The sequence below is a fragment of the Acomys russatus genome, chromosome 25 (assembly GCF_903995435.1).
Source record: "Acomys russatus chromosome 25, mAcoRus1.1, whole genome shotgun sequence".
Taxonomy (NCBI): domain Eukaryota; kingdom Metazoa; phylum Chordata; class Mammalia; order Rodentia; family Muridae; genus Acomys; species Acomys russatus.
This window is the reverse complement of record NC_067161.1, coordinates 3,686,669-3,709,654: the sequence shown is the minus strand read 5'-3', so window position 1 is coordinate 3,709,654 and position 22,986 is coordinate 3,686,669. Positions and strand designations below refer to the sequence as shown.

The following is a 22,986-nucleotide window of genomic DNA, read 5'->3' as shown; positions in this document are numbered from 1 at the left end:
TGCTAAGGGATAGACTGCTTAGCGTAGGTGGTGACTGAAGGCTTCCTGCTGTCTGTCTGGCCTTGATTCTGCTGTGTGCCTCCCAGACGCTCAGGGATGCTGGGCTGGGAGCTGGTGGCCAGTGAGAAACTGGAGAAGCCAAAGGAATGGATGAGATCACCCACAGGCAGCCGGGAAGGGCGCCAAGGAGAGAACCTGAGCGAATGCATTTGAAGAATGAACCACCGGGGTTTCCTTTGCAGATGCCAGCACCTCAGCTCTGAGCCCCGACCCCCATCCTCCTGTGAGCTGGTGATGAGGGGACATGAACCACCAGGGTTTCCTTTGCAGAGGCCAGTACCTTGGCTCTGAGCCCCGCCTCCCCATCCTCCTGTGAGCTGGTGATAAGGGGACATGAACCAGGGGGGTTTCCTTTGCAGAGGCCAGCACCTCAGCTCTGAGCCCCGCCCCCCATCCTCTTGTGAGCTGGTGATGAGGGGACACCTGGTGGGCCATTCAAGGCCATCTCAAGAGCAATGTCCATACCTGTAAGCTGGGCAGGAAGGCAAGGCCGTCTGGAGGTTGGAGTTGCAAGGAAAATGCCAAGTGGGAGTTTGATTTGTTTAGCTGAACTGAGACCTATTGGGGCATGGGAAGGAGAAAAGGGGTGAGCTTTTTCCATCCTTGGGAAGGGCTGGAGAGCTGGTGTTGGGGTGCCCCTAGCTCCCCAGCTGTTGCACCTGCTTCCTGTTGGATCTTGACCATGAACCCTGCTCTGTGCTCCTGGCTCCCTGACCATCACTTGGTTGAACCTCACATTGCTCTTCTGGGTTAGTGTTACTGTCCCATTTCCCAGCTGGTAAAACTGAGGTTCAGAGGCATTGCGTAATGATTTACCTAAGATCACACAGCTAGTGAGCATATCCTGGGAACTGAACTTGAATAGGAAGCTCCTTAGAGATGGAGACAAGCCTAAGTCTCCCATGCCACCCATCACCTAGCAGAGGCTGGTATGAGACAGACATATGGTACACACATGGGAGTGAATGAATGCAGAACATACCCACAGCAGCTACTCTAAGGGGCTCATGGTTTTCTCTAAGACGCACAGCTAAACTACATTTCCCAGCCTTCCGTGCAGCCAGGTGGGATTTCTGGCCATAGGAACTGGATGGAATGATGGTGCTACTGAAACACTTCATGGATTTCTCCACCCTCTCCCTGGTGCTTGCTTGGATCCTTGAGTGGGTACATGGGGTAAGGCTACTCTGGGCTGCAGTGTGGCGGGGGGCGGGCAGGAATTACAGGTGTGCACCACTATGCTTCATTTATGTTGTGCTGGGAATGGACCTCAGGGCTTTATGCACACTAGGCAAGTGTCCTACCAACTGAACTGCTGCCCTAGACCCTTCCCCTTCACAAGAGGGCAGAGTCCCGCCTCTGACCTGGGACGTGGCATTGTGGTTGATAGCAGCTTGTGCATCTACGATGAAGTCAAATGCTCCTTGTCGACGCCGTGTTAGGTCAAAGCTACCATTCAAGCGAAGGGTCTGAGGAAACAGGCAGGAGAAATCACACCCTTCGCTCCTGAGGGTGGACCCATGCTGCTCCCCTGGCATATTTCATTTGTTTGTTTTTTAATTTAGTTTTTGTATTTTTAAAGAAGTGGTCTTAGGCTGGCAAGATAGCTCAGCAGGTAAAGACACTGGTGTCCAAACCTGCTGTCCTAAGCTCTGTCCCAGGATCCACACTGTGGAAGGACAGAACTGACACCTTCAGGTTGTTCTGTGACCTCTGTACATGCACATGTATATTCATATATGTGTGTGTATATGTGTGTGTGTATGTATAATATATATATATATATATATATATATATTTTTTTTTTTTAAAGGAAAAACTCTTACATAACCAGGAACAACAGTCTCACTGCAGCTAAGGAAGACTTTGAACCCCTGATCTTCCTGTTTCACTTCCCAAGTGCTGGGATTACAAGGGTGCACCCCACAACAACTGACTCTCGGGCTCCCCTTGGTAGGCACTAGCTAACATTTTCCCAGCCTGGGGACACTCACCTGGTGGGAATGGGTGGCATCCAGAGCCATGCTGTGCTGGATCCCTCCATGCTGAGAGCGGCTGTGGTGTGAGCCCTTCAGATGCAGAACCACTTTCTGGTTGATTTTTAATGTCACCTTGACCTCACTGTTCTTAGCCTGAGTGTGTGAGAACCATTGTGTGGAGAGAGGTCACCATTACGTCCACATGCAGCAGAAGCCACCACAGAATCCGGAGACCCAAAGCAAATGGCCCAGAGATTGATGTCCATTTATGGAAGAGTAAGTGAAGCCAGGTGCATGCTGGGCCTTCCAGCAGGGCAGCACCAGTGCTCTTCACTAGAGGTGCCGGTGGGCTTGATGGAAGCAGTGTTAAGACTCTCCCCACAAAGTGGGGCTCTGTAATGGAAGTTTTGGTTTCTTTGTAAACTGAATTACAGTCTGTAAATATGTTTTTGTTTTAATCCTAAATTTTGGCTTTTAGGTTGGGCTTTAGTTTGTCCACAGCTGATAATTGTCTTGTGAGGGGCATGGTCCCTGCCAGCTGGTATCAGCCTGCCTCATGTGGCACGGAGAAGGGCGTGGTCTAAGACTCTGAGGGAGATAAATAGGAGAGCCCAGAGAGAGAAAGTACAGTGTATGGCATGTAGCAGTTAGGAGAGACCAGAGGCAGATGGTGTGGTAGAGAGAAACTGTCAATGTAGCAGCTCAGAGGAAACTGCTTGCTGTGTTGTTGACAGAGATTGGATTGCTCAAAAACAAAACAAAACAAAACCCATTGATCCCAAATGGCTGAGAGAAATAAAAGAGTCTGTGCCCCCTCTCTTCACTAACCTCCTTTCTCTCTTACCCAGGATTAAGGGATTGGTGGAAGGGAGGTAGAGGCTTCAATACCTCAAATAAAATGAAGTTTTAAAAGCAAGCATCAGCAGGGCTTGATCCATCTGTTTTCTTCACTGCAAGCTTTCAAACATTCAGATGGCAACACACAGTAGGTACCTAATAAATGCAGGACCACTATTTTCAGCCTGAAATGTCAAGGTCAAAGTGGGAGAGTGGCAGACTGGCACAAAATGGGTGGGAGAGTGGCACAGAGTGGGAGAGAGTGGCACAGAGTGGGTGGGAGAGTGGCACAGAGTGGGAGAGTGGCACAGAGTGGGTGGGAGTGGCACAGAGTGGGAGAGAGTGGCACAGAGTGGGTGGGAGAGTGGCAGAGTGGGAGAGAGTGGCACAGAGTGGGAGAGAGTGGCACAGAGTGGGAGAGTGGCACAGAGTGGGAGAGAGTGGCACAGAGTGGGAGAGTGGCACAGAGTGGGAGAGAGTGGCACAGGGTGGGAGAGAGTGGCACAGAGTGGGAGAGAGTGGCACAGAGTGGCAGAGTGGCACAGGGTGGGAGAGAGTGGCACAGAGTGGCAGAGTGGCACAGAGTGAGTGGGAGAGTGGCAGAGTGGGAGAGAGTGGCACAGAGTGGGAGAGAGTGGCACAGAATAGCAAGAGAAGCAGCCAGGCCACATCCTAATCCCTGTAGCCTGAGGTGACAAGATTTAGGGAACCTGGGGTGGGGCCAGGCTCTGAGGTTGCAATCTCTGTCTAAGTGAGAACTTTATGAAGGGACAGCAGGGGGGGTCATGGTCAGACAGAGGGTGGTAAGCACTCCTCTGCTGTCTTTGGAAACGCCAAGGAGCACAGATGGCTTCTAGAAGCTGACCGGGGAAGGAGGGGCTTCTTCCCGGAGCATCCCTGCAAGGAAGTCAGTGATGCTGATTCCTTTGCACTTCTGGGCTCAGGGACTGAAAGACACGTGTTTTAAGTTGCTACATTTGGGGCAATATGTAACCCAACAAGAGGAAACACACTGTAATCAATTATTCACTCAACAACCGCTTAGCCCTGCTGGAAAACAATGACACCATTGCTGGTTGATTTCATTTCCTGTCTGTACTGATGGAGAATTCCTGACTGCCTGCCCCAAGGACTCACTCAAGATGGTTCACACAAACATGGTGTCTTGGAACCAAGATGCAGAAAAGGAAGCAGCTAGGGAGGAAAATTGTGCGTGAGAAAAACTTTCTGTCTTTTTTCACAGTGCAGGCAGATCCCAGAGCCTTGGCAAGCCATGGAGCTGCCTCTTCACCAAGGCACAGCTGTAAGCAGAGCAGAGAGCAGAGTGACAGAAAGTGGAGGCCTCTCCAGCCCCAGCTCCTGGCCAGATGTTGTCAGCTGAACCTAAGCAAGGCCAGAACTTCTGATTTTTTTTCATTTCTTATAAACAGCATAAATCCAGGCTTTGTCTAAACTCTTCTCAAAGTACGCAGGCCATAAAAACACACACGCAGCCGTTTGGTCTGGAGTATCACTCGGCATCTCTGGCTGAGGAACCCCTTACAAACCACTGGGGCCCACCCCTGTAGGTGTCATGCTTGGCTCTCTGTACCATTTTGCCTCAGATGTACCCGGGATATCACTGGCCAGCATCTGGAGGACCCACTGTCAGGCTCCCTGACTTAGGAGCAGTAAAGCTCTGGGAGGGAGCTCTTAGCCCCCACTACATGCTTGGCTTCATCTTCCCTCCGGACAGAGAGAAGCACAACTTTTTTCCTTGTACGCATAGTAGGTGTTAGCATATAGGAAGCTTTACAAGCCTGCCACCAAGTTGCTTAGCAACCTCTAAGGTCATCACCTGCCACTGCCACCAAGGACCCAGGATAAAAAGGACAAACCCACCATCGGTTGCTGTCTTACTTTGTCTCTCTAATTATCTCTCTCCCTCCCTGGGGTGTCCCCTTCCTTCTCTCCCCATGCTTCTACAATAAAATCTTGTACCATGTATGTTGTGTGGTGAATATTTCATATTTAACAGTAAGTATTCAATCGATGCTTGTTGGAAGATTATGGTGATCTCTCTCTGAGAGGGTAGGAAGAATCTAATGAGGCCCTGGTAAGCATGTTGTCACGTGCTTAGGAGAGGTTACCAGTAACAGTACAAGCTGTGGCCACTGGGTGAGAACAGATGTGCAGCCCACTCCACAGGAAAGGGGACTGAGGCCGGGGATACAGACTCGCTCATGACATGCAGGCAATGTGAGCCTAGGGTGTACGCAGCAAGAGTGCAGATCAGAGGCCACAGGCTGTAGCTCTGACTCTGGATAGTGCAGCCTGATTTGTCCTGGATGGCCTGGAATTTGACCAGGTGAGCCTCAAACTCCCAGAGGTCCTCCTGACTCGGCCTTCCGCTATTTGCATTTTTAATCGTGGTTCCCTATGTATGAGCTTAGGTGCCTGTGGAAGTCAGAAGAGGCCATCAGATGCCTGGAGCTGGAGTTAAGGGTGGTTGTGGATGCTGGGACTTAAACTGCAGCCCTCTGGATGAGCAGCAAGTGTTCTTAAGTGCGGAGCCATCCCCTCAGCCCATAAAGTTTTATTGGGACGTAGTCACACATTCTCACTAAACAATTACTTACTGCACTTGCACACCGAACAAGGGTGTGAAGTAATTGTAACAGAGACCATGAAACCACAGGCCTAAAAGAGACGCAGTTAGCTAACAGATGATAGACAGCATCAAGCTTACTGACTTACAAAGACTCCTTAAGCAATTATTATGCACCACACCCCCTTGAGCTTGGAGAAATGACAGGGGGAGACCCTGGGAACATTACAAACCAACAGAGCAACCAAGATTGGCAGAATAACCATACAAACATAAGTGGGCATGTCACATAGATGACCCAAGTGGACCGGGGCGGGGGAAGGACTACTGCAGTGGGGGTGCGGGAAAGCGTGCCAGGGGACCTGAGGTGTGACTTCACTTTATACAGATGGCAGAAGGAAACTGAAGCTGATGGAGCAGTGACAGCTCCAACCACAGAATATGCCACAGTCCTGAGTCAGGAAAGATTCGGCCAAGGCAGTGGAAGGGCTAGATGAATTTGTGGCAGTGGAGACCAGAGAGTGAGAACTGGGCTCGCCATCCTAAAACATGCTGGGAGGGTTTGGGGCACGGGCGTGACAAACCAAGCCAGCTGAGTGAGACGTGATAAAACTGAACACGGATAATGGGGTGGAACGGTCACTTACGTTGTGCGGATTCCCGGCCACCAGGCACCCCTCCAGGCTCCGGGGGATAGCCTTATCGTCATAGGGGTGTGTCAGGCCTGTGCAGACCTAGGAGAGGCATACATGTGCAGAGGTGAGTGGGTGCCCTGTGTCCAGAGGCCCCCTTCCCTACAGCCCACTCACATAGAGGTGCCCAGCCTGGCAGCCCAGCACCACAGTGTGTACGGTCTCCTCCTGCTCATTCAGGACAGCCTTGGTCTCCAGGGAGTGACGCTGGTGCTGCTTGTCCACCATGAAGGTCCCCTGCAAGAGGAGGTTCTGCGGGACCAAGAGGTGCCAAGGGTGCCTGGGTGTGGAGAAAAAACAGGCTGCAGACATTAAGGTAGCTGGCAAGATCAGGGGACAGCTGTGTCCTCCCGTCAGACGGAGTTTGCCCTAAACTCACAGAGTGACACCAGAGAGTGTGCGGCAGCCCTGTGCTCAAAGAGTTGCTAATCAAAGCCAGGCCTGGGGCACAGTGCTTAAAACACTTGCTACCCACGTGAAGATCAGAGTTCGGATACCCACACCCACACACATCCCAGGTGAGTATGCTGATTGATTTCTAATGTCACCTGGGAAGGGGCAGGTGTGGTCCTAACTGCAAACGGATAATTATATCGGGGAGTTCTGGGTCTGATTGAGAGACTCTGCCTCATAGAACAAGCTGAAAATGATTGAGAATGATTCCTGAGATTAACCTGGGCCTGCCACATGCATGTGCACTCACTCACATGGCCCCACACACATGGGAATACACACACACACACACACACACACACACACACACACACACACACACACACACTCGGAAAAAGACAAGGAAATAAAAAGCCTAACATGGTGGCACATGCCTGTAATCCCGGCATTTGAGAGGCAGAGACTGGAGGATCATGAGTTCTAGGCTAACCTGGGCTACACACTGTACCCTTGTCTGAGCAAACATACACATACTGTTTGCCAAGCCCATTTGCCGCGTCTCACTATACCCACAAGATTGCCAGTTGGCATGGAAACCCAGGACCACGTAGCTGGAATCCAGCCTCAGTCTTCAGCTACATGAGCATCCTTGGGTAAAGGCCCCAATGTCCTGTGCTGTTTCCCACCTTTGAAGTGGGGCCAACAGTGGCAGCCATTGCCCGCTCCTGCGGGGTTTGGTCACTTGAGATGACCTGTGCATGTGTACGGAGGCCAGGGGCTCCCCTTTTTTTCTTTTGGGTCTCTGCCACTTTCCTTGAGCCTGAATCAGGGCTTGGCACACAGCGCATGGCTTGTGAACACCAACTGACACGGACAGATGAAATCTCTGCCAGTGCTTGTCAATGCTGCTTTCTTATGGTCACAGTTCTGATACGGGGAGATGCAGGGTGGCAGAACCTGGATTCTAAGTGGGGCCTGCTGCTTCTAACCCTTCCTGTCTCCTGAATGGCCTTGAACTCTGATTCTCCCGCTCCTGAGTGCTGGGATTACAGGCATGTGTTGCCATATCTGGTTTAAAGTGCTGGAGACTGAACACAGAACTCTGTGTGTGCTAGCCAGACACTATCGGCTGAGCCACAGCCCAAGCCTGAACAGCTTTCCGCCAGCCATTCCTCAGCCCCGCTCTGAGATGCAGGGGAGCAGCTCCCAGGCTCAGCACCTCTGCCAACTGATGGAGCTGCTGGGTGGAGCTCCAGGGCTGCTGGCTTGTCACCATGTGACCATTTTAAGGGGTCCCTGGGTAAGATAGGAATGTAGGCAGCTCCCCAAAGGTGATGGCCTCGGGGAGGGGCACATACCTGAGGAGCAATGTCCCTCGCTTCCGGAACAATGTCTTGCCGCGCTGCAGCTGTTCCAGTTCTCCCTCAAGCTGCAGGCCATGAGGCTGGCCCAGGACACCAGTCCCCAGGACAGTCAGCAGTACATAGGTCCTCTGGGGCTGTGATTAGAACAGAGCCGAGAGGACACACTGCTGAGGGGAAACCCAGCTACTGAACCTCACCATGGTGGTGGTGGTGGGGGGGAACAAGAGCTCCTTCCTGCACCCTGGGATGGACTGCCAGAGTGGCTGCAGCCTCTGACCAGCCCCTAGGGGCCACCCACCAAACCTTTACCTCCAAGGCAACCCTCCCACCCACCAGCATCCGGATCCTCTGTGCTAAGGAACCTGGGTCCCTCCTCCCTGACCCCATGGGTCAATAATGTGCCTGGTGTCTAGAAAGAAATCAAGGCTCAAGGAGGCCCAAGGTCACAGGCCAAGCAGGGAAGGAAAAGGGCGCCCAAGTGAGGGACCCGGGGTCTCCCAGACTGCAAGCGCCACCTGGCACTCACCCTCTTTGTGTGCTTGTAGGCCACTGTGAAGTTCAGTTCCCGCTGGAGGCTCTTCCACCAGCAGTGCAGGGCCTTTCTGCCCTGGCTGTTCTCAGCGTGGACCTCACCAAGTACAGAGGCACTCCAGGCTGACTCCAACTCACCCCTGCTGTGGAAGAGGCCTGCCGTCGAGGTTATTGCCATGGAGACCTGCAAGGAAGCTAGGTGAATGAGATGAGCAGAGCTTTGAACCATTTATCTCCTTCTGGTACACTTTCAAGTGTATATGACCAACTGGGTATGACCATTGCTGACCCTCCAGCCAAATGCCAGAACCCTGTGGTGGGGCTTTCTTCCACATGTCCCCTTCGCCATCTCTCTCTCTCTCTCTCTCTCTCTCTCTCTCTGCTTCTCCAGCCAGCTGCTCTGGCAGCAACCATAGTGTCATTTATCTATCCCCTTCCGTAAAACCCACTCACTGCCACGCCACCAGCAAGCCCAGCCTCTCTGAACCTGGGCCCATCTAAGCTACTGTCCCCATCCACTGGCAGCCCACTGAAGCCAGCTGCTACCTCCTGCTCACACTCTGTCCCTGGTTGTCCCTGACACCCAGTCACCTCCTCACATCGCCTGGGATGGTCAGGATATAACTCACCACTGCAGTGCTACCCAGAGCTACCCCAAAGGAGACTGTGCTGCCCCCAAGGGTGGAGGTAGGCTGGACTCCTCCTGGCTTTGCATTGCTCCGGAAGAAAAAGGGCTTGGAGCAGGAGTCTCTGGAGTACAGCCTGGGTGGTAATGCCTGTCCTTACCCTGCCATGCTTCCGCACCTGGCACGGGCAGAGAAAGGTCCTACACCAAAGTCACTGAGTAGTGCCGGCTGCACCCTCAAAGCTGGCACTCTGGTGGCCTAATGTGTGCAAAGGGGTGTCTGACTACCTTCAGAGTCTCTCTCAGCCCTGGGAAGCTGCTAAGGAAAACACAGGGATCTGCATTCCCTTTCTAGAGTCTTTTTTAGATTCTCTTGGTGACTGTTCTGATAACACTGGCTGAGTCCAGTCCTTGTGTCTGCAGGTGGTATCAGCCCCAGGCCTCCAGTTTTCCCCTGCATGTAGAAATTGCCAAGAGCAGGGAACCCATCTCTTGTGCTGAGTGACAACAAAGGGAGGCAACAGAGACACAGGGATTGTCCAGGTTACAAGAGGCCCTTGTTCTGCCCCCAGCCCTGTATACACACATAATCAAGCACATATCTTTACACACACACACACACACACACACACACACACACACACAAATATACAAATCCATGTGTGTGCACAGAGAGGCACATATGTACACATATACAACACATACACAAATACGCACAAATATTGTCTTAGGAAACACTGTGACCAAAAGCAGCTTGGGGAGGAAAGGGTTTGTTTCATCTTACAGCTCCCAGGCCACACCCCATCACTGAGGGAAGTCAGAGCAGGATCCTGGAGGCAGGAACTGGAGCAGGAGCCAGGAAGGAATGCTGCTTACTACTTTTCCCCATGGCTTGCTCAGCCTGCTTTCTTTTGGCACTCAGGACCACCTACCTAGGGTGTCATCCCTCACAGTGGCCTGGGACCTCCTACATCAATCACTAGTTAAGAAAATGCACCTACAGACTCCCCTATGGCAATCTCATAGAGGCATTTTCTCACTTAAGTTTAATTTGTGTCAAGATGACAAACAAAAACAAAAACAAAACAAAAACCCGGACAAATGTACCAACCTGTGCACACACATACATAGGCATAAGCAAAGACATGTACATGCTTGCACATGCAGGCATGTATGTGAGATGGCAAGGGTGCAACCTGTGTCATGACCCCTCCAGTGGAGCCTGTGTGACAAATGACACTGTATAACCTGAGGCGACAGCCCCTGCCCAGGGAGAGCCTCCTGGAATGGGTCTGATGTTCCTGCCAGGAGTAACTTATTGCAGTCTTTTTTCTTACTCATTTGTTTTGGAACATTCTGCCTTTGTTTTTACTTTCTTATCAGAAATTTTTTTTCTTTTTTTTTTTTTGAGACAGAGTTACTCTGTGTAGCCTTGGCTGTCCTGGACTTGCTTTGTAGACCAGGCTGGCCTCAAACTCACAGGGATCCACCCACCTGTGCCTCCCGAGAGCTGGGATTAAAGGCGTGTGCCACCACCCTGGGCTTTATCAGAACGTTTCAAACGTAACTGTGTTGCTAGGAGACGCCCTAACTTGGGACTGCAGGCAAGGGTCATTCAGGTTCCACTCCACTTATTAAAACAAACATGGCTAAGAATTAATCACCCACCACTTAATAGTTTATATTGTGACTTACAAATAAAGTGTTTAAGAAAGCTCCAGATAGTGACGAGAAGAGCTAAGAACAAACTGTCTTGACTCACAGATTTTGGCATAATGAGAGAACACTGACCTTTGATAAAGAGGGCACATGCATACTGATACCAAGCTAATGACTTAAGAATGATGATTCAAGATTGATGACAACATTATTACTTTGCATCCTGTATTTTGAATTGTATGAAAAAAAATGTAACCACAAAAACCACTCCCTGTTCCAAAAAAAATGTGTATACAAACCTAGCTTGCTTGCCTGCAAAATACACTCAGATTCAAACATTACCTCTGGGTTTGTCTCTGTTTTTGTCACTCACCTATCCTTGCCCACTGACACTTCGAAGAACTCCCGTTCCCAAGGACCCAACTGAGACGGTCCGTGGCCAACCTGCACTGCTTACCCGGAGGTAGGTGGTGGCTTCTGTGTACACCTGAATATTGACTTCCCTCTCGTGGCCCTGGCTCCTGCAGGTCATGCTGACCACCAAATCCTTGAGGGTCCAGGCTTTGGCCAGTGTCAGCTCTGAGACAGCCTGGAACATGGCCCATTGTGGCCAGTAGAGCCTGTGAGCCGCAGACACTGTGAGCCATGGACTGTCCAAGTTCAAGGCTCCTGAAAGAGCACAGAGAGAAGCTTTCTATGGGGGGCACAAGAAAGGAGTAATTGGCAGGTCCCCAGAGGCGGCTCTTCGAAGTCTCATCGCAGCCATGCAAAGCTGGGGATACCTGGGTAGGGCACATAGGAGCGTTACAGAGTGAAAGGGATGTGAATTTTGACAGGAACCTGGACTGTAGTGCATTCGCACCCGTCAAAACTCACCAAGTGGCACCCTAGGATGAGTGCTTCCTTCTAGTTACTGAAACACAGGTTACAATGCTTGGGTGAGGTACTGAGCACTGCCAAGCATGTGAATACTGCAGCAGGACACTTCATCTACAAAGCTCGCATCTGAGAGCTCTAACTGTGGTCAAAAACCAAAACCAAAACAGTGAGTATTTCTGAGGGTGCTGTGGCCTGTGGAGGTCAGAGGATGGTCTTGGGTTGAGAAAAGGGGCCTTGGCAGCTTTAATTAAGAGAAAGCCACCCCGGAGGCTGGCCCTCAAATCAATATAATTGGGGTACTTATAAAAAGAAGGAAAAGTGGGCGCACACACACGGAGGATGACAAGTGACAACAACATAGAGATCAGCATGAAATATCTGCAAAGTAAGGACCAGCATCCTCCAGAGCCCGGAGCGGGAAGGAAGTACTGTTGGTCTCAGAGGGAACAGGCCCTGATGACTATTTTATTTTAATTATTATTATTATTATTATCATCATCATCACCATCATCATCATCATTATTTCATTTGTCTTTTGAGACAGGGTCTCTGTGTAGCCTTGGCTGTTCTGGGCTCCCTTTGTAGACCAGTCTGGCCTCGAACTCACAGCGATCCACCAGCCTTTGCCTCCCGAGTGCTGGGATTAAAGGCGTGTGCTGCCACGTCTGGGACTCTTTGATTTTAGATAATGACCTTCAGGGTGGTGAAAGGCTCTCTGGTCTATAAGCCACACAGTTAGCGACCACTTGTTATAGCAGCCACTGGAAACCAGTGCCCTGCCTGGAAGTGACGGAGGGTGCCCTCCATCTGAACGAAGGAGCACATGAGGAGATTACAAAGGCGCAGAACACAGGGCTGGGACCCACACAAAGAGTAGCACTTCCTAGTTGGCAGCAGAGAGGGTCCAAGGCAATGGCTCCATGAAGACTTTTTTGTTTCATTTTGTTTTGTTTGTTCATCAAGACAGGGCTGCTCTGTGTAGCCTTGGCTGTCCTGGAACTATGTAGAGCAAACTGGCCTTGAACTCACAGAGATCCACTTGCTTGTGCCTCCTGAGTGCTGAGACTAACAATGTGGGCCACCACTGCCAAGTTTTCATGAAAACTCACCAAGGAAACTATCTGAAATAGTTCTCAGACACCTGACCATCCCGAGAGGATTCTGGCAAAGCTGCTAAAAAGCCGAGGGGATAATTAAAAGGAAAACAGAAAACTTATCAAACATGAAAAGAGGTGATTGTAGCCGGGCGTGGTGGAGCACGCCTTTAATCCCAGCACTCGGGAGGCAGAGGCAGGCGGATCGCTGTGAGTTCGAGGCCAGCCTGGTCTACAAAGTGAGTCCAGGATGGCCAAGGCTACACAGAGAAACCTTGTCTCGGAAAAAAAAAAAAAAAAAAGAAAGAAAGAAAAGAAAAGAAGTGATTATAACTTGAGAAGAAACAGAGGGTTATAACTGCCAGGCTCCATCCATCTCCTCCAGGAAGGCATGTACACTATGCCATTTACGTAAACACAGAACAGAAGCAAAACAGTTCTTTCCGGAGGATAACAGGAAGTGGGTATCCGGAAAAGGGCCCTTGTGAGAATTAAATTTTCATAAGTATGACATTTACCAAGAATTCCTCCTGAAACGTAAGAAATGGCAGCAAGGGTGTATTGTTCTTAAAGGCATATCTAGATGTGTATCTGAAGACACAGCAGAGACACTTCACGGTGGAGCGGGCCTTGGGGCCGGGAGCAAGGCAGAGGATTCTTCTATAAGCTTCTAAGCTTAATCGCTGAAAATGCACTCCAAGGGGCTGGGGTTGCAGCTGGGCTGGTAGCTGGGCTGGTGTGAGTGTGGCATCTGAAGCCTGGCTTCCGTCTCCAGCACTGCATGAAACTGGGGCATGGTTATATGCACACCTGTAATCCCCGCCCTTGGGAAACAGCGGCAGGAGGAGCAGAAGTTCAAGGTCATCCTGAGCTACGTGAGAAGTTTGAAGGCAGACTGCCCTATGTGAATCATCATCTCAACAAAACAAAACAAAAATCGGCTTGGTGGTGGTAGCACACACCTTTAATCCCAGCACTTAGGAGGCAGAGGCAGGAGGATCTCTATGAGTTCGAGGCAGCCTGGTCTACATAGTAAGCTCCAGGACAGCCAGGGCTACACCAAGAAACACAGTCTCCAAAACAGAAACAAACAAACAAACAAACAAAAAACCAAACCAGTCACTTTAAGCACCTCCATGATCACTTACCTGGTGTGGTAAGGCCCTGGGAACAGTACCCCAGGCTCAGAAGTGCCCAGTGAATAGTCTAACTTCTGGTTAAACTTTGTATTACTCGAATAAAAACGAAATCTAATCCTAAGAGGTTAATTTAGAAACGAACTATAGCAAACACATGTTTCAAATGTGGGGAAAGGACAACGCAAAAATAAAAGCACAGAAGTTGTAATGCTTTCTTTTATGTTCTAGAATATACTATGTATTTAAAAGGGTGTTTATGTGGAAAGCATGAATATATAAATATGAAATCTTCCAGTTCATTCATAAGTGCCATCTAGTCCCTAACAAGCTATATGTTTAGTAACACTTAGCCTCCTGCCTCTGCCACCCGCTGCACTGTTTGCTAAACCAAACAGTTCATCAGAGCTGTAAACCTCACTGACTGTACATCATTTGTTCCGGGACTCTTAGTACCAAGGTCCTGAGTTTTGTTCAAGGAACAGAAAAGAGGTCTGAGGGCTGCAAACCCACAGGCTTTAGGGAGATGGGGGAGGTGATGTAGAGGAAGATGGTAGGGGCTTAGGATCGACAGGGGAGCACACTGGGGTGCCACAGAGCACATGAAAGGTTTGCCCTGAGTGAGCCCAGCACATAAATGAAAAGGTGATCCAGGTAGACCGCGCAGTCTAGGTAAACGATTGAAAGGCAAAACTAGGAGCCATTAGCTAAAGAGGCCCCAGAGCTGGTACCCACCTTCCTGTCTCCACACAGTGGCCCTGGATGTGTCTTTCCAGTGCACGCCAACCACGAAGGGCAGCTGCTCATTGACTAGCACCTTCAAGTATGTACTGCTTTTGATGTGGGGCTGCCGGAGGCTCAAGTGACACAGCTGCGTGAGGCAGTCCACCCGCCTCTCAGGGACCTGCAGTGCAAACTGGCAAATGCACCCAGGTGCCTCATCAGTCACCACTCCAAGCCTAGAATGCCCGCCCCCCCCCCAACTCTCAACTCCAGCCAGGGATCACGGGCCTCAGATCTGCCCACCAGCCCCTGCGCTTCGCTTCCAAGTAGGCAGGTGAGGAGCTTTTTAAAGCAAGCTGGGGTGAGCATGGTGTGGTGGCACATGCCATTCTAGGCAAAGCCTGCACAGTGGACATGATCAGGGGATGGGTAAGGGACACCACCAAGCCTGATCCCTGCATATATCTCTGTAGCCAGAGCCCAAAGGGACACTGGGAGTGGTCCTGCACCCCCACATCCACCGAGGCTGGTTGGCAAGGTCATGGCTCTGCTCTGGTGGCAGGCTCACCTCCAGGAAGTAGTTGCGGAGTGCCGGCCCTGAGTCGTTCCTGAAGGTCTGGCTGATCCATAGGATTCTCTTGTTGCCAGTCTCAGCCCATTGCTCCCCATAGCTGGCCTCCAGCTGCCAGCGTAGGTGGTCAGGGCCCTGTTTGTGCTGCAGCTGGACCTGGGACACACCAATAGTGAGGTCCCCCAGGAGGCCCACCACACAGCCCAGAGCCCTGCAGCTCCTCCCAGTGACTTTCAACTTGCTTTTCTGAAAACACCAGAAGCAATCTGTTTCTTGATGGGGATATGCCCCAGGGCCTCACACCTGCTGGGCAAGAGCTTTCACCCTCGGAGGGAGGGGGAAGGGAGGGAGGGAAGGAAGGAGGGAGGGGGAGAGGAGAGAGAGAGAGAGAGAGAGAGGAGAGGAGAGGAGAGAGAGAGAGAGGGCGAGGAGAGGAAGGAGAGAGAGAGAGAGGAGAGAGAGAAGAGAGAGAGAGAGAGAGAGAGAGGAGAGAGAGAGAGAGAGAGGAGAGAGAGAGAGAGAGAGAGAGAGAGAGAGAGAGAGATGTGAGCATGCACGCACATGTGCTCTTAAGTGCTGAGCCATTTATCCAGCCCTAGCTCCTACTTGGTGGTTAAGCACATCTGCTCATTGTAAGGATCAGAACTTAGGATCAGATAGCTCACCAAAACCTGTAACTCCAGTTCCAAAGGATCTGATGCCCTCTTCTGGGGTCCCTGGGCACCTTATACACATGTGCATATGTACTCACATAGACATGAGCAAGTACATGCACACCGGAGTAACACACACACACACACACACACACACACACACACACACACACACACACACACACACACACACACACACACACCTTTGACAAAAAAAGAAAGCAACAGGGCTGCAGGACAGCTCAGCCCTCTTCCAGAGCATAGCAGCCTAGTTTAGTTCTTGGCACCCAAGTCTGGTGGCTCTCAACCAATTGCAACTCCAGAGGGACTGAAACCCCCTTCTGGCCTCTGCAGGTACTGCACTCGCATGCACAGACACACATAATTAAAAATAGGGGCTGGAGAGATGGCTCAGAGGTTAAGAGTACTGGCTTCCATAGGACGCAGGTTCAGTTTCCAGGCAATAGAATGCCCTCTTCTGGTTTTCATAGGCACTGTATGCATGTGGCACATAGACATACATGCAGACAAAATACACATACACATAAAAACTAAAGATTAAAATTTTTAATAAAAATCAATCTTTTAAAAAAAGAAAGCAAGCTGGGCGGTGGTGGCGCACGCCTTTAATCCCAGCACTCAGGAGGCAGAGGCAGGCGGATCATTGTGAGTTCGAGGCCAGCCTGGTCTACAAAGTTAGTCCAGGACAGCCAAGGCTACACAGAGAAACTCTGTCTGGGAAAAAAAAAAAGAAAATTAATAAAGGAATTCTGACAGTGTAGCTCAGTGGGAAAGCACTTGCTTAGCGTGTATGAAGCCTTGGGTTCAATCCCCAGACAGTGTACAAACCGAAACCCCCCTCCCCTGAGTCAGAAAGAGCAACATCTCTGCTCCCCTTTTGTTTGCTCTCCCAGCTACTTTGATAACCTTCCTGACACCCCCCACCCCCATCCCCCACCCCCCCATCCCGATCCTGTGACCTTTGTCCTTACCATTCCTCTTGCCCAGAACACACTTCTATGGGAATAAAGTTACCTTATATTTTACTTTTCAGTGGGAACATTCCTTGCCCAGCAAAGAGCTTTCCCCTCCAGCCCCACCCCAAACAAGCCTGCCAGTGCTCAGCTCTCCCACCCCACTCAGGCTGTTATGTTCTCCATGACTTGAGTTTTCTCTGGTAGTCTACATGTGCCTATCAACAAGGTGGCAAGGACCAGCACCATTTCCTCACTGCTCTCTGGTCCAGGCTGGGTATACAGTAGGTGTTTAATAAAAAGCAAACCAGCTATATGACCATGCGTTGACCTACTCCTCCAAGAAGGAGGGGCACCAACCTTGTGACTGATGATCGGGAGCTGTGTGCAGTGGAACTCATGGACCACGTCCAACTCGCGGGTGTCCTTGGGGCCACTCTCCATCCTCAGCCTCTGGCGGGTACTGCACTCATGAGCAACGTGCCTTGCCTGACCTGTGTGGATCACAGCCGCTGCCTTCTTCTGCCAAGCTCCAAGGAGAGGTGAGTTCCAACCTGACTCAGGGCTTCAGGAACCCTAAGCAAGGCCACTACAGTCCACCACCACCCCCCATTTTGTTTTTGGAGACAGCCTTATGCAATAAGTTGGCCTCTGTCTGGTTACGTGGAGACAAGGATTCTCTGGTCTCCGTTTCCCGAGTGCTGGGATGGGACACCACACATGGTTTATGAAACGCTAGGTCTGCGCAGCTGGGCAAGCATCAACTAAGTTGATGCCCTAGCCTCTTAATGCAGCTTTCCAAGGGACAGGTGAGGGGCCCTCCAGCACACATGGTGTTTGCATTTAACAGCCGTGTCTAATCAAGGGCCAAGTCAACAGAGAACAGCGGCAGCAGCTGAAGGCAGCACCTCAGCCCCCAGGCCACAGTGCAGATGCATCCCCCGCCCCAGCCCAGCACAGTACCTAGGAGGTTGTACTTGATGCTCAGGGCACTGCTTCTCACAGGGCCATGCTGCTCCAGAAGACCCTGTATGTGGAGCTCCGCCACACCTGGAACCTGCAGCTGGACGCCCAGGATGGACTCCTGTAGCCCTGCCTTGGCCTTCTTCTCCATCAACACTGTAGGGACAGTAGGCACAGATATGGGTGGCTGTCCCTCAGCACACTCCCCACCTTGGTACCTCAGAGAGTCCAAACCCTGCATCTCCTGTGCCTCAGGAGCAATGACATCAGGGCACAGAGGGTTTGACCTCCACCATCTGGGGCAAGTGTGTCACCTCAGCAGGTGGAATGAAACAAAATCGAGGGGGACAGGAGAGGGCAGTGGTACGCTCCAGGTAATGGAGCATTTCTCACTTTGTAGAACTTTCAGCTCTGCAAATCTGGCATGCAGCCAAAGTGCACGGAGCTAAGCCAGGCTACAGGACCCCAAAATACCTTCACTGGACAATCCACAGCCACTGCTCCAAGTTCCCTAAGCAGAGCCAAGGGCGAAGTGGACGCTAGCCGCAAGGCCAGCACAGCTCCTATTGGACCTAGCTGGGCTGTGTACAGACACACCCTGGGACTAGAGATTTAGCTTAGATGGTAGGTTGCCTGCCCAGCGTTCAGCCCTGTCTGTGATTCCCCTACACTGCAGGAAACTGGGTGCAGTGCTGCACTCGGGATGTACAGACAGGAGGGTCAGGAGTTCAAGGTCATCCCCAGCTACCGGGTGAATCTGCAGCTAGCCTGGGCTACAAAAGACTATCACAAAACAAAAACCTCCAAGACATATGTTTTAAGTCCAGAAGCAAAACATGCTTCTCACAGAGGGTTAGACTCAAGAGTCCCAAGCCTTAGAAAGCTGCTGTTTGAGGGTACCTAAGGTAGCATCAGGGGAAGGAGGTAAGCAGGCATGTGGGTAGGAGCCGACAGGAGCTGGTACCTCTTAAATGGACATCAGCGTGAAGGAGGCTTAGCTGGTGGGTCATACAGGGACCCTGGGCTGCCCATCCCCGCCCTGCCAACAGAACAGTGGTGTTGGCTCATACCTGTTACGTAAGCCTGGTCACTTTGCATGTGGCTCAGAGATCCAGAGAAGTCCAGTCTGCTGCCTGCCTGCCACGTGATATTCCCATCAAGGACTACAGGTCTGCCTGCTGTCACCAGCTTTGCCTCCACCTGGGCCTCAAACCGCTGGGTCTTGTTGCCTGACTCTGGCTGCAGGTCACTCTGGCCCTGAAAAAGTCCCAGTGAGTCAGTGGTGGTGATGGGGCAGTGGGTCAGTGGGGGTGATGGGTCAGCGGGTCAGTGGTGGTGATGGGGGAGCAGGTCAGTGGGGTGATGGGGGAGCAGGTCAGTGGGGGTGATGGGGGAGCAGGTCAGTGGGGGTGATGGGGGAGCAGGTCAGTGGGGGTGATGGGGAAGCGGGTCAGTGGTAGCAAGCATGCCTAGGGTAAGGCCTAAGCTGAAAACCCAGCACATCAGAGCAAGACAATAGAAAAACTCCAGAGTAGATGGCTTTATATTTTGCCAGGATTATGAGTTAAACCACGTCTCCCCAAAGGATGCTGAAGTCCTGACAGCCAGGGCCTGCGAGGGACGCCTTGTCTGGGAACAGGCTCTTTGTGTCTGCTGCCATTAAAGGGGGTTACTAGCCTGAACCCTGACAAAGCTAATGTCGGATGCACTGTGTTAAGCCACTCAGTTCCGGGACATCAGCCTATACTTAAGGAAACCTGGGAGGAGTGGCCTGTTTAACTTGCTTTAATATCTTTCTCTACTCTGAGCTTGTGAACACTCCTATTATTATCCTTTTAAGGATTCATTATTTGTTCAGGTGCACATATCTCTTATGTGTCTGTGCACATGCAAGCAGGTTCCCATAGAAGCCAAAAGAGTGTGTCAGGTGCCCCGAAACCAGAATTACAGGCAGTTGTGAATCACTGGCTGTGGGTACTGGTCCTCTGCAAGAGCAGCAAGCACTCTGAGCCATCTCCTGCCTCCAAACTTTTTATTATTGATTCCACACTTCTCTCTCTCTCCCCCTCTCTCCCTCTCCCTCCCTCCCTCTCTCTCTCTCTCTCTCTCTCTCTCTCTCTCTCTCTCTCTCTCTCTCTCTTTTTTGGCTTGGTTTTTTGAGACAGGGTTTCTCTGTGTGGCCTTGTCTGTCCTAGACTCCCTTTGTGGACCAGGCTGGCTTCAAACTCACAGCAATCTGCCCGCCTCTGCCTCCTGAGTGCTGGGATTAAAGGCATGCGCCACCACGTCTGGCGATTCCACACATTTTTAACACCAGCGCTGGGGCAGGTTGGGGGAGCTTTGTTGGAGCAGGACTGATGCAGCTGTGCCAAGAATACAGAGCAAACCTTGATGTAATAGACATCCCTGTCGTCCAGTACCAGCTCCAGGTAGCCCATGCTCGCGCTTTTGAGAACTTCCATCTTACCTGGGGACAAAGCCAAGTTTAAAGGCTGGGGCTCCACTTTCGGGCCCATTCTCTATCCCCTGAGCAATTGGATGGGCCACTTCCTGCTCTGGAACCCAGGAGTGAGTATGTGGCAGGCGCACTGCCCTCATCGGCAGGTGCCAAGGGGTGAGGCGACCACGGAGAGCTCTGTCCTCACCGTCCAGCTGAATTTTCTTTTTGGGGTGAAACAGCTTGAACCGGCACTTCCTCTGGGGCATGCTGTAGTTGATGTCCACCCCAACATCTCTGGCCACTTCTGACTGGGGTGTACCCATGAAGAGGTGTGCTGTGGCTTCTTCAGGGAGCCAGCTGTCCTTCTGCAAACACAGCAGGGTTCCTGAGACCAGAAGAGCACCCACTGCTCCTCTTCGGAAGTAGGACCACCTATTCTTGCAGGGAACAAGTTTTGAGAATTTCCTGGGCTCTGAACTGGGAGAGGCGGGTTTTCAGAACAGTCTGACACAGCATTTTTGTCTTTCCTCAGTGTTGGATTTCAAGGCTTTGCTGCTTGCTAGCGGAATGCTCTCCCTCTGAGCTACACCTAAGCCTCTCCGGGTCTTGATTGACAGAGCAAGTGGCCAGGGTGAGGCTTCTGCAGCACGTAACCCCAGCATCCTATCAATGCTGTCTCACCCCAGACTAGTCCTTCCTCTTTCTCTCACTTTGTTCTGTACAGATGACATATGCAGCCCCTCAGGATGCAGCCCAGAGGCTTGGAATCAAAACCCTACCTTCTTTTGCTTGCTGTTACCAACCTTGCTCCAGAATGCCCCAAAGTGAGGGTTGGTGGTGCCAAAGCTCAGCATCTACCTTTCCTAGTCTTTTCACTTTTTCTCTTTGGACCCTTAACAAACTTCCCTTACCCCAAGCCTCTGCATGCAAAGCTCCGAGAAAAGCGGCTTTGAGCTCAAGCTGCTTCTCGATCCCGGAGCCAGGGCCGAGGTACAGCTCAGTGGGACACTGCAAGCCATGCCTGCGTGCACAAGGCTGCAGCTCCAAGCACTACATTGCAAGAATCCAGTCAAGCACTACATCCCTGCTCGCTCACTTGGCACTTCATGTGAGGTCAGCCTGAAGCACGGGGAGCCCTGGGCATGCTAAGCTCCTGCCCCTGGGGGCCGACACCCCAGAGTGGGGGGACACAACCATTAGATGCTGAACTAGGTAGAAGCAGCCATGAATCCTTGTCATGTGGGCACATGAGTGGTCCCGGAAAGGGGTCTGTGGTCTGTTTCGGGGGGTCAGGGCTGGGCTACTAGTGATAGCCTGTGAGGACACTTAAGGGAAATGTGGGGTTGCCTGGTCATTAGAAGGAAGAGTGCCTCAGGCACAGGAGAGAGCCGGTGCAAAGGTCCGGGCACATGAGTGTGCTTGGCACACTGAGTCAGAGTTAAGCCGTGGCCCTAAGCCACAGAGTCAGCACGTGCAAGAGTCAAAACCTGTGTCTTTGTGGCCAAGTCCTCGGTATTGAGGAGCATGGGAGATCCACAAGGCAGCTAGCTGGGAAGGAAGGGGCCACCCCACACTGCCCACCTGGAAGTGGAGGGTGTAGGCTGCTTCTAGCAAGTATAGCTTAAGCCCTGGGTCCTGTTTCTTCAGAATCAAGTCTGTGAACACAGGCACGGAGAGCAGGGAAGGCTGACTGGGCCCTGGCCAGGCCGTGGTAGTACACAGCTGCCAACCCCAGGTTTGGGACACTGCAAAGACAGTTGAATGACAGGCGCGGTTAGCAGAGAACTTAGGGTGTGGCCCCAGAGAACCAGAGCTGTATAGACATTAATCCTGAGGGACAGGACTGCATAGACCAGGCCTCCTCAGCCCCAGAACACCATTGACATAAGAGGCCCAAGTAATCTTTTGAGAGAATTGTATATGTTATACAACGCTCAGTGGCATTTGTGGCCTCCAGTCAGATGCCAGGAACAACCACTAATGCCAGTTATGCTGCAATTTCACAAGCCATCGCTCCTAATGGCTCCAAGCCCTCTATCCAGGGCTGTTCTCCAAGGCAGGAGGACCAGGAGCTCTGCTGCTAGTGAGTTTGAAGCCAGCCTGAGCTACATAAGCCAGCCTGGGCTACATAAGACCTCATCTCAAATAAGCAAACAAACAAGTAGTTGGTCAGACACCTTTGTCATATGAATTTAAAAGTGACTTTAGTGTTTTCCCAGGGTGGAGTATTAGAAGCCAGGTTGCTAGGAGACTAATTAGATATCAGTGGCATAATGCTTTTGGAGAGTAATTTGAGGTCATCCCCTCCACACCCAGGGCACCGTCTCAGGCTCAGAACCAGAGGCTGAGCTGCCTACCTTTGTCACTGGTACAGGACTGAGACTCAGAGGAGCTGTGACCCTCACTCAAATTCTTCACACGGTCCCCAGTGACAAGATACAGCCTGGAGCTAATGAAAGAGGATGAGTGTGACAAATTGTCTTTGTGTACCTCAGGCCCCCCTCACAGGGGCCACTCCCCAGCAGCCTGCCCCATCTAGCTCCTGTACTCAGGCTGCTGCACTCCATTTCTTCCCATATACCCCTCCCCAACCAGACCCGACCCCCACCCCTCCACCTCCACCCCTCCATCTCCACTCCTACTCCACCCCTCCACCTCCACCCTTCCATCTCCACTCCCACTCCACCCCTCCACCTCCACCCCTCTCCCTCCACCCCTCCATCTCCACTCCCACTCCACCCCTCCACCTCCACCCCTCTCCCTCCACCCCTCCACCTCCACCCTCCCACCTCCACCTCCCACACCACCCTCCCACCTCCACCCCCC

The 22,986-nt window shown here is 51.6% G+C and overlaps 1 protein-coding gene across 1 annotated transcript in view; it reads right to left on the bottom strand.

Annotated features, from left to right (window-relative positions):
* The window catches only part of LOC127208599 (uncharacterized), a 105,294-nt gene that overhangs the window by 38,564 nt on the left and 43,744 nt on the right, over positions 1-22,986 (bottom strand). Inside the window, exons 19-35 of the mRNA XM_051168091.1 lie at positions 22,518-22,609; positions 21,742-21,905; positions 20,366-20,525; positions 20,108-20,187; positions 18,791-18,977; positions 17,721-17,876; positions 17,118-17,251; positions 15,128-15,286; positions 14,572-14,752; positions 11,185-11,396; positions 8,439-8,627; positions 7,907-8,046; positions 6,273-6,435; positions 6,111-6,197; positions 2,049-2,192; positions 1,425-1,538; positions 526-618 (exon numbers count right to left, since the gene is read on the bottom strand). Coding sequence (XP_051024048.1) covers positions 526-618; positions 1,425-1,538; positions 2,049-2,192; positions 6,111-6,197; positions 6,273-6,435; positions 7,907-8,046; positions 8,439-8,627; positions 11,185-11,396; positions 14,572-14,752; positions 15,128-15,286; positions 17,118-17,251; positions 17,721-17,876; positions 18,791-18,977; positions 20,108-20,187; positions 20,366-20,525; positions 21,742-21,905; positions 22,518-22,609 — 2,455 coding nt within the window. The remainder of the gene's footprint in view (positions 1-525; positions 619-1,424; positions 1,539-2,048; positions 2,193-6,110; positions 6,198-6,272; positions 6,436-7,906; positions 8,047-8,438; positions 8,628-11,184; positions 11,397-14,571; positions 14,753-15,127; positions 15,287-17,117; positions 17,252-17,720; positions 17,877-18,790; positions 18,978-20,107; positions 20,188-20,365; positions 20,526-21,741; positions 21,906-22,517; positions 22,610-22,986) is intronic.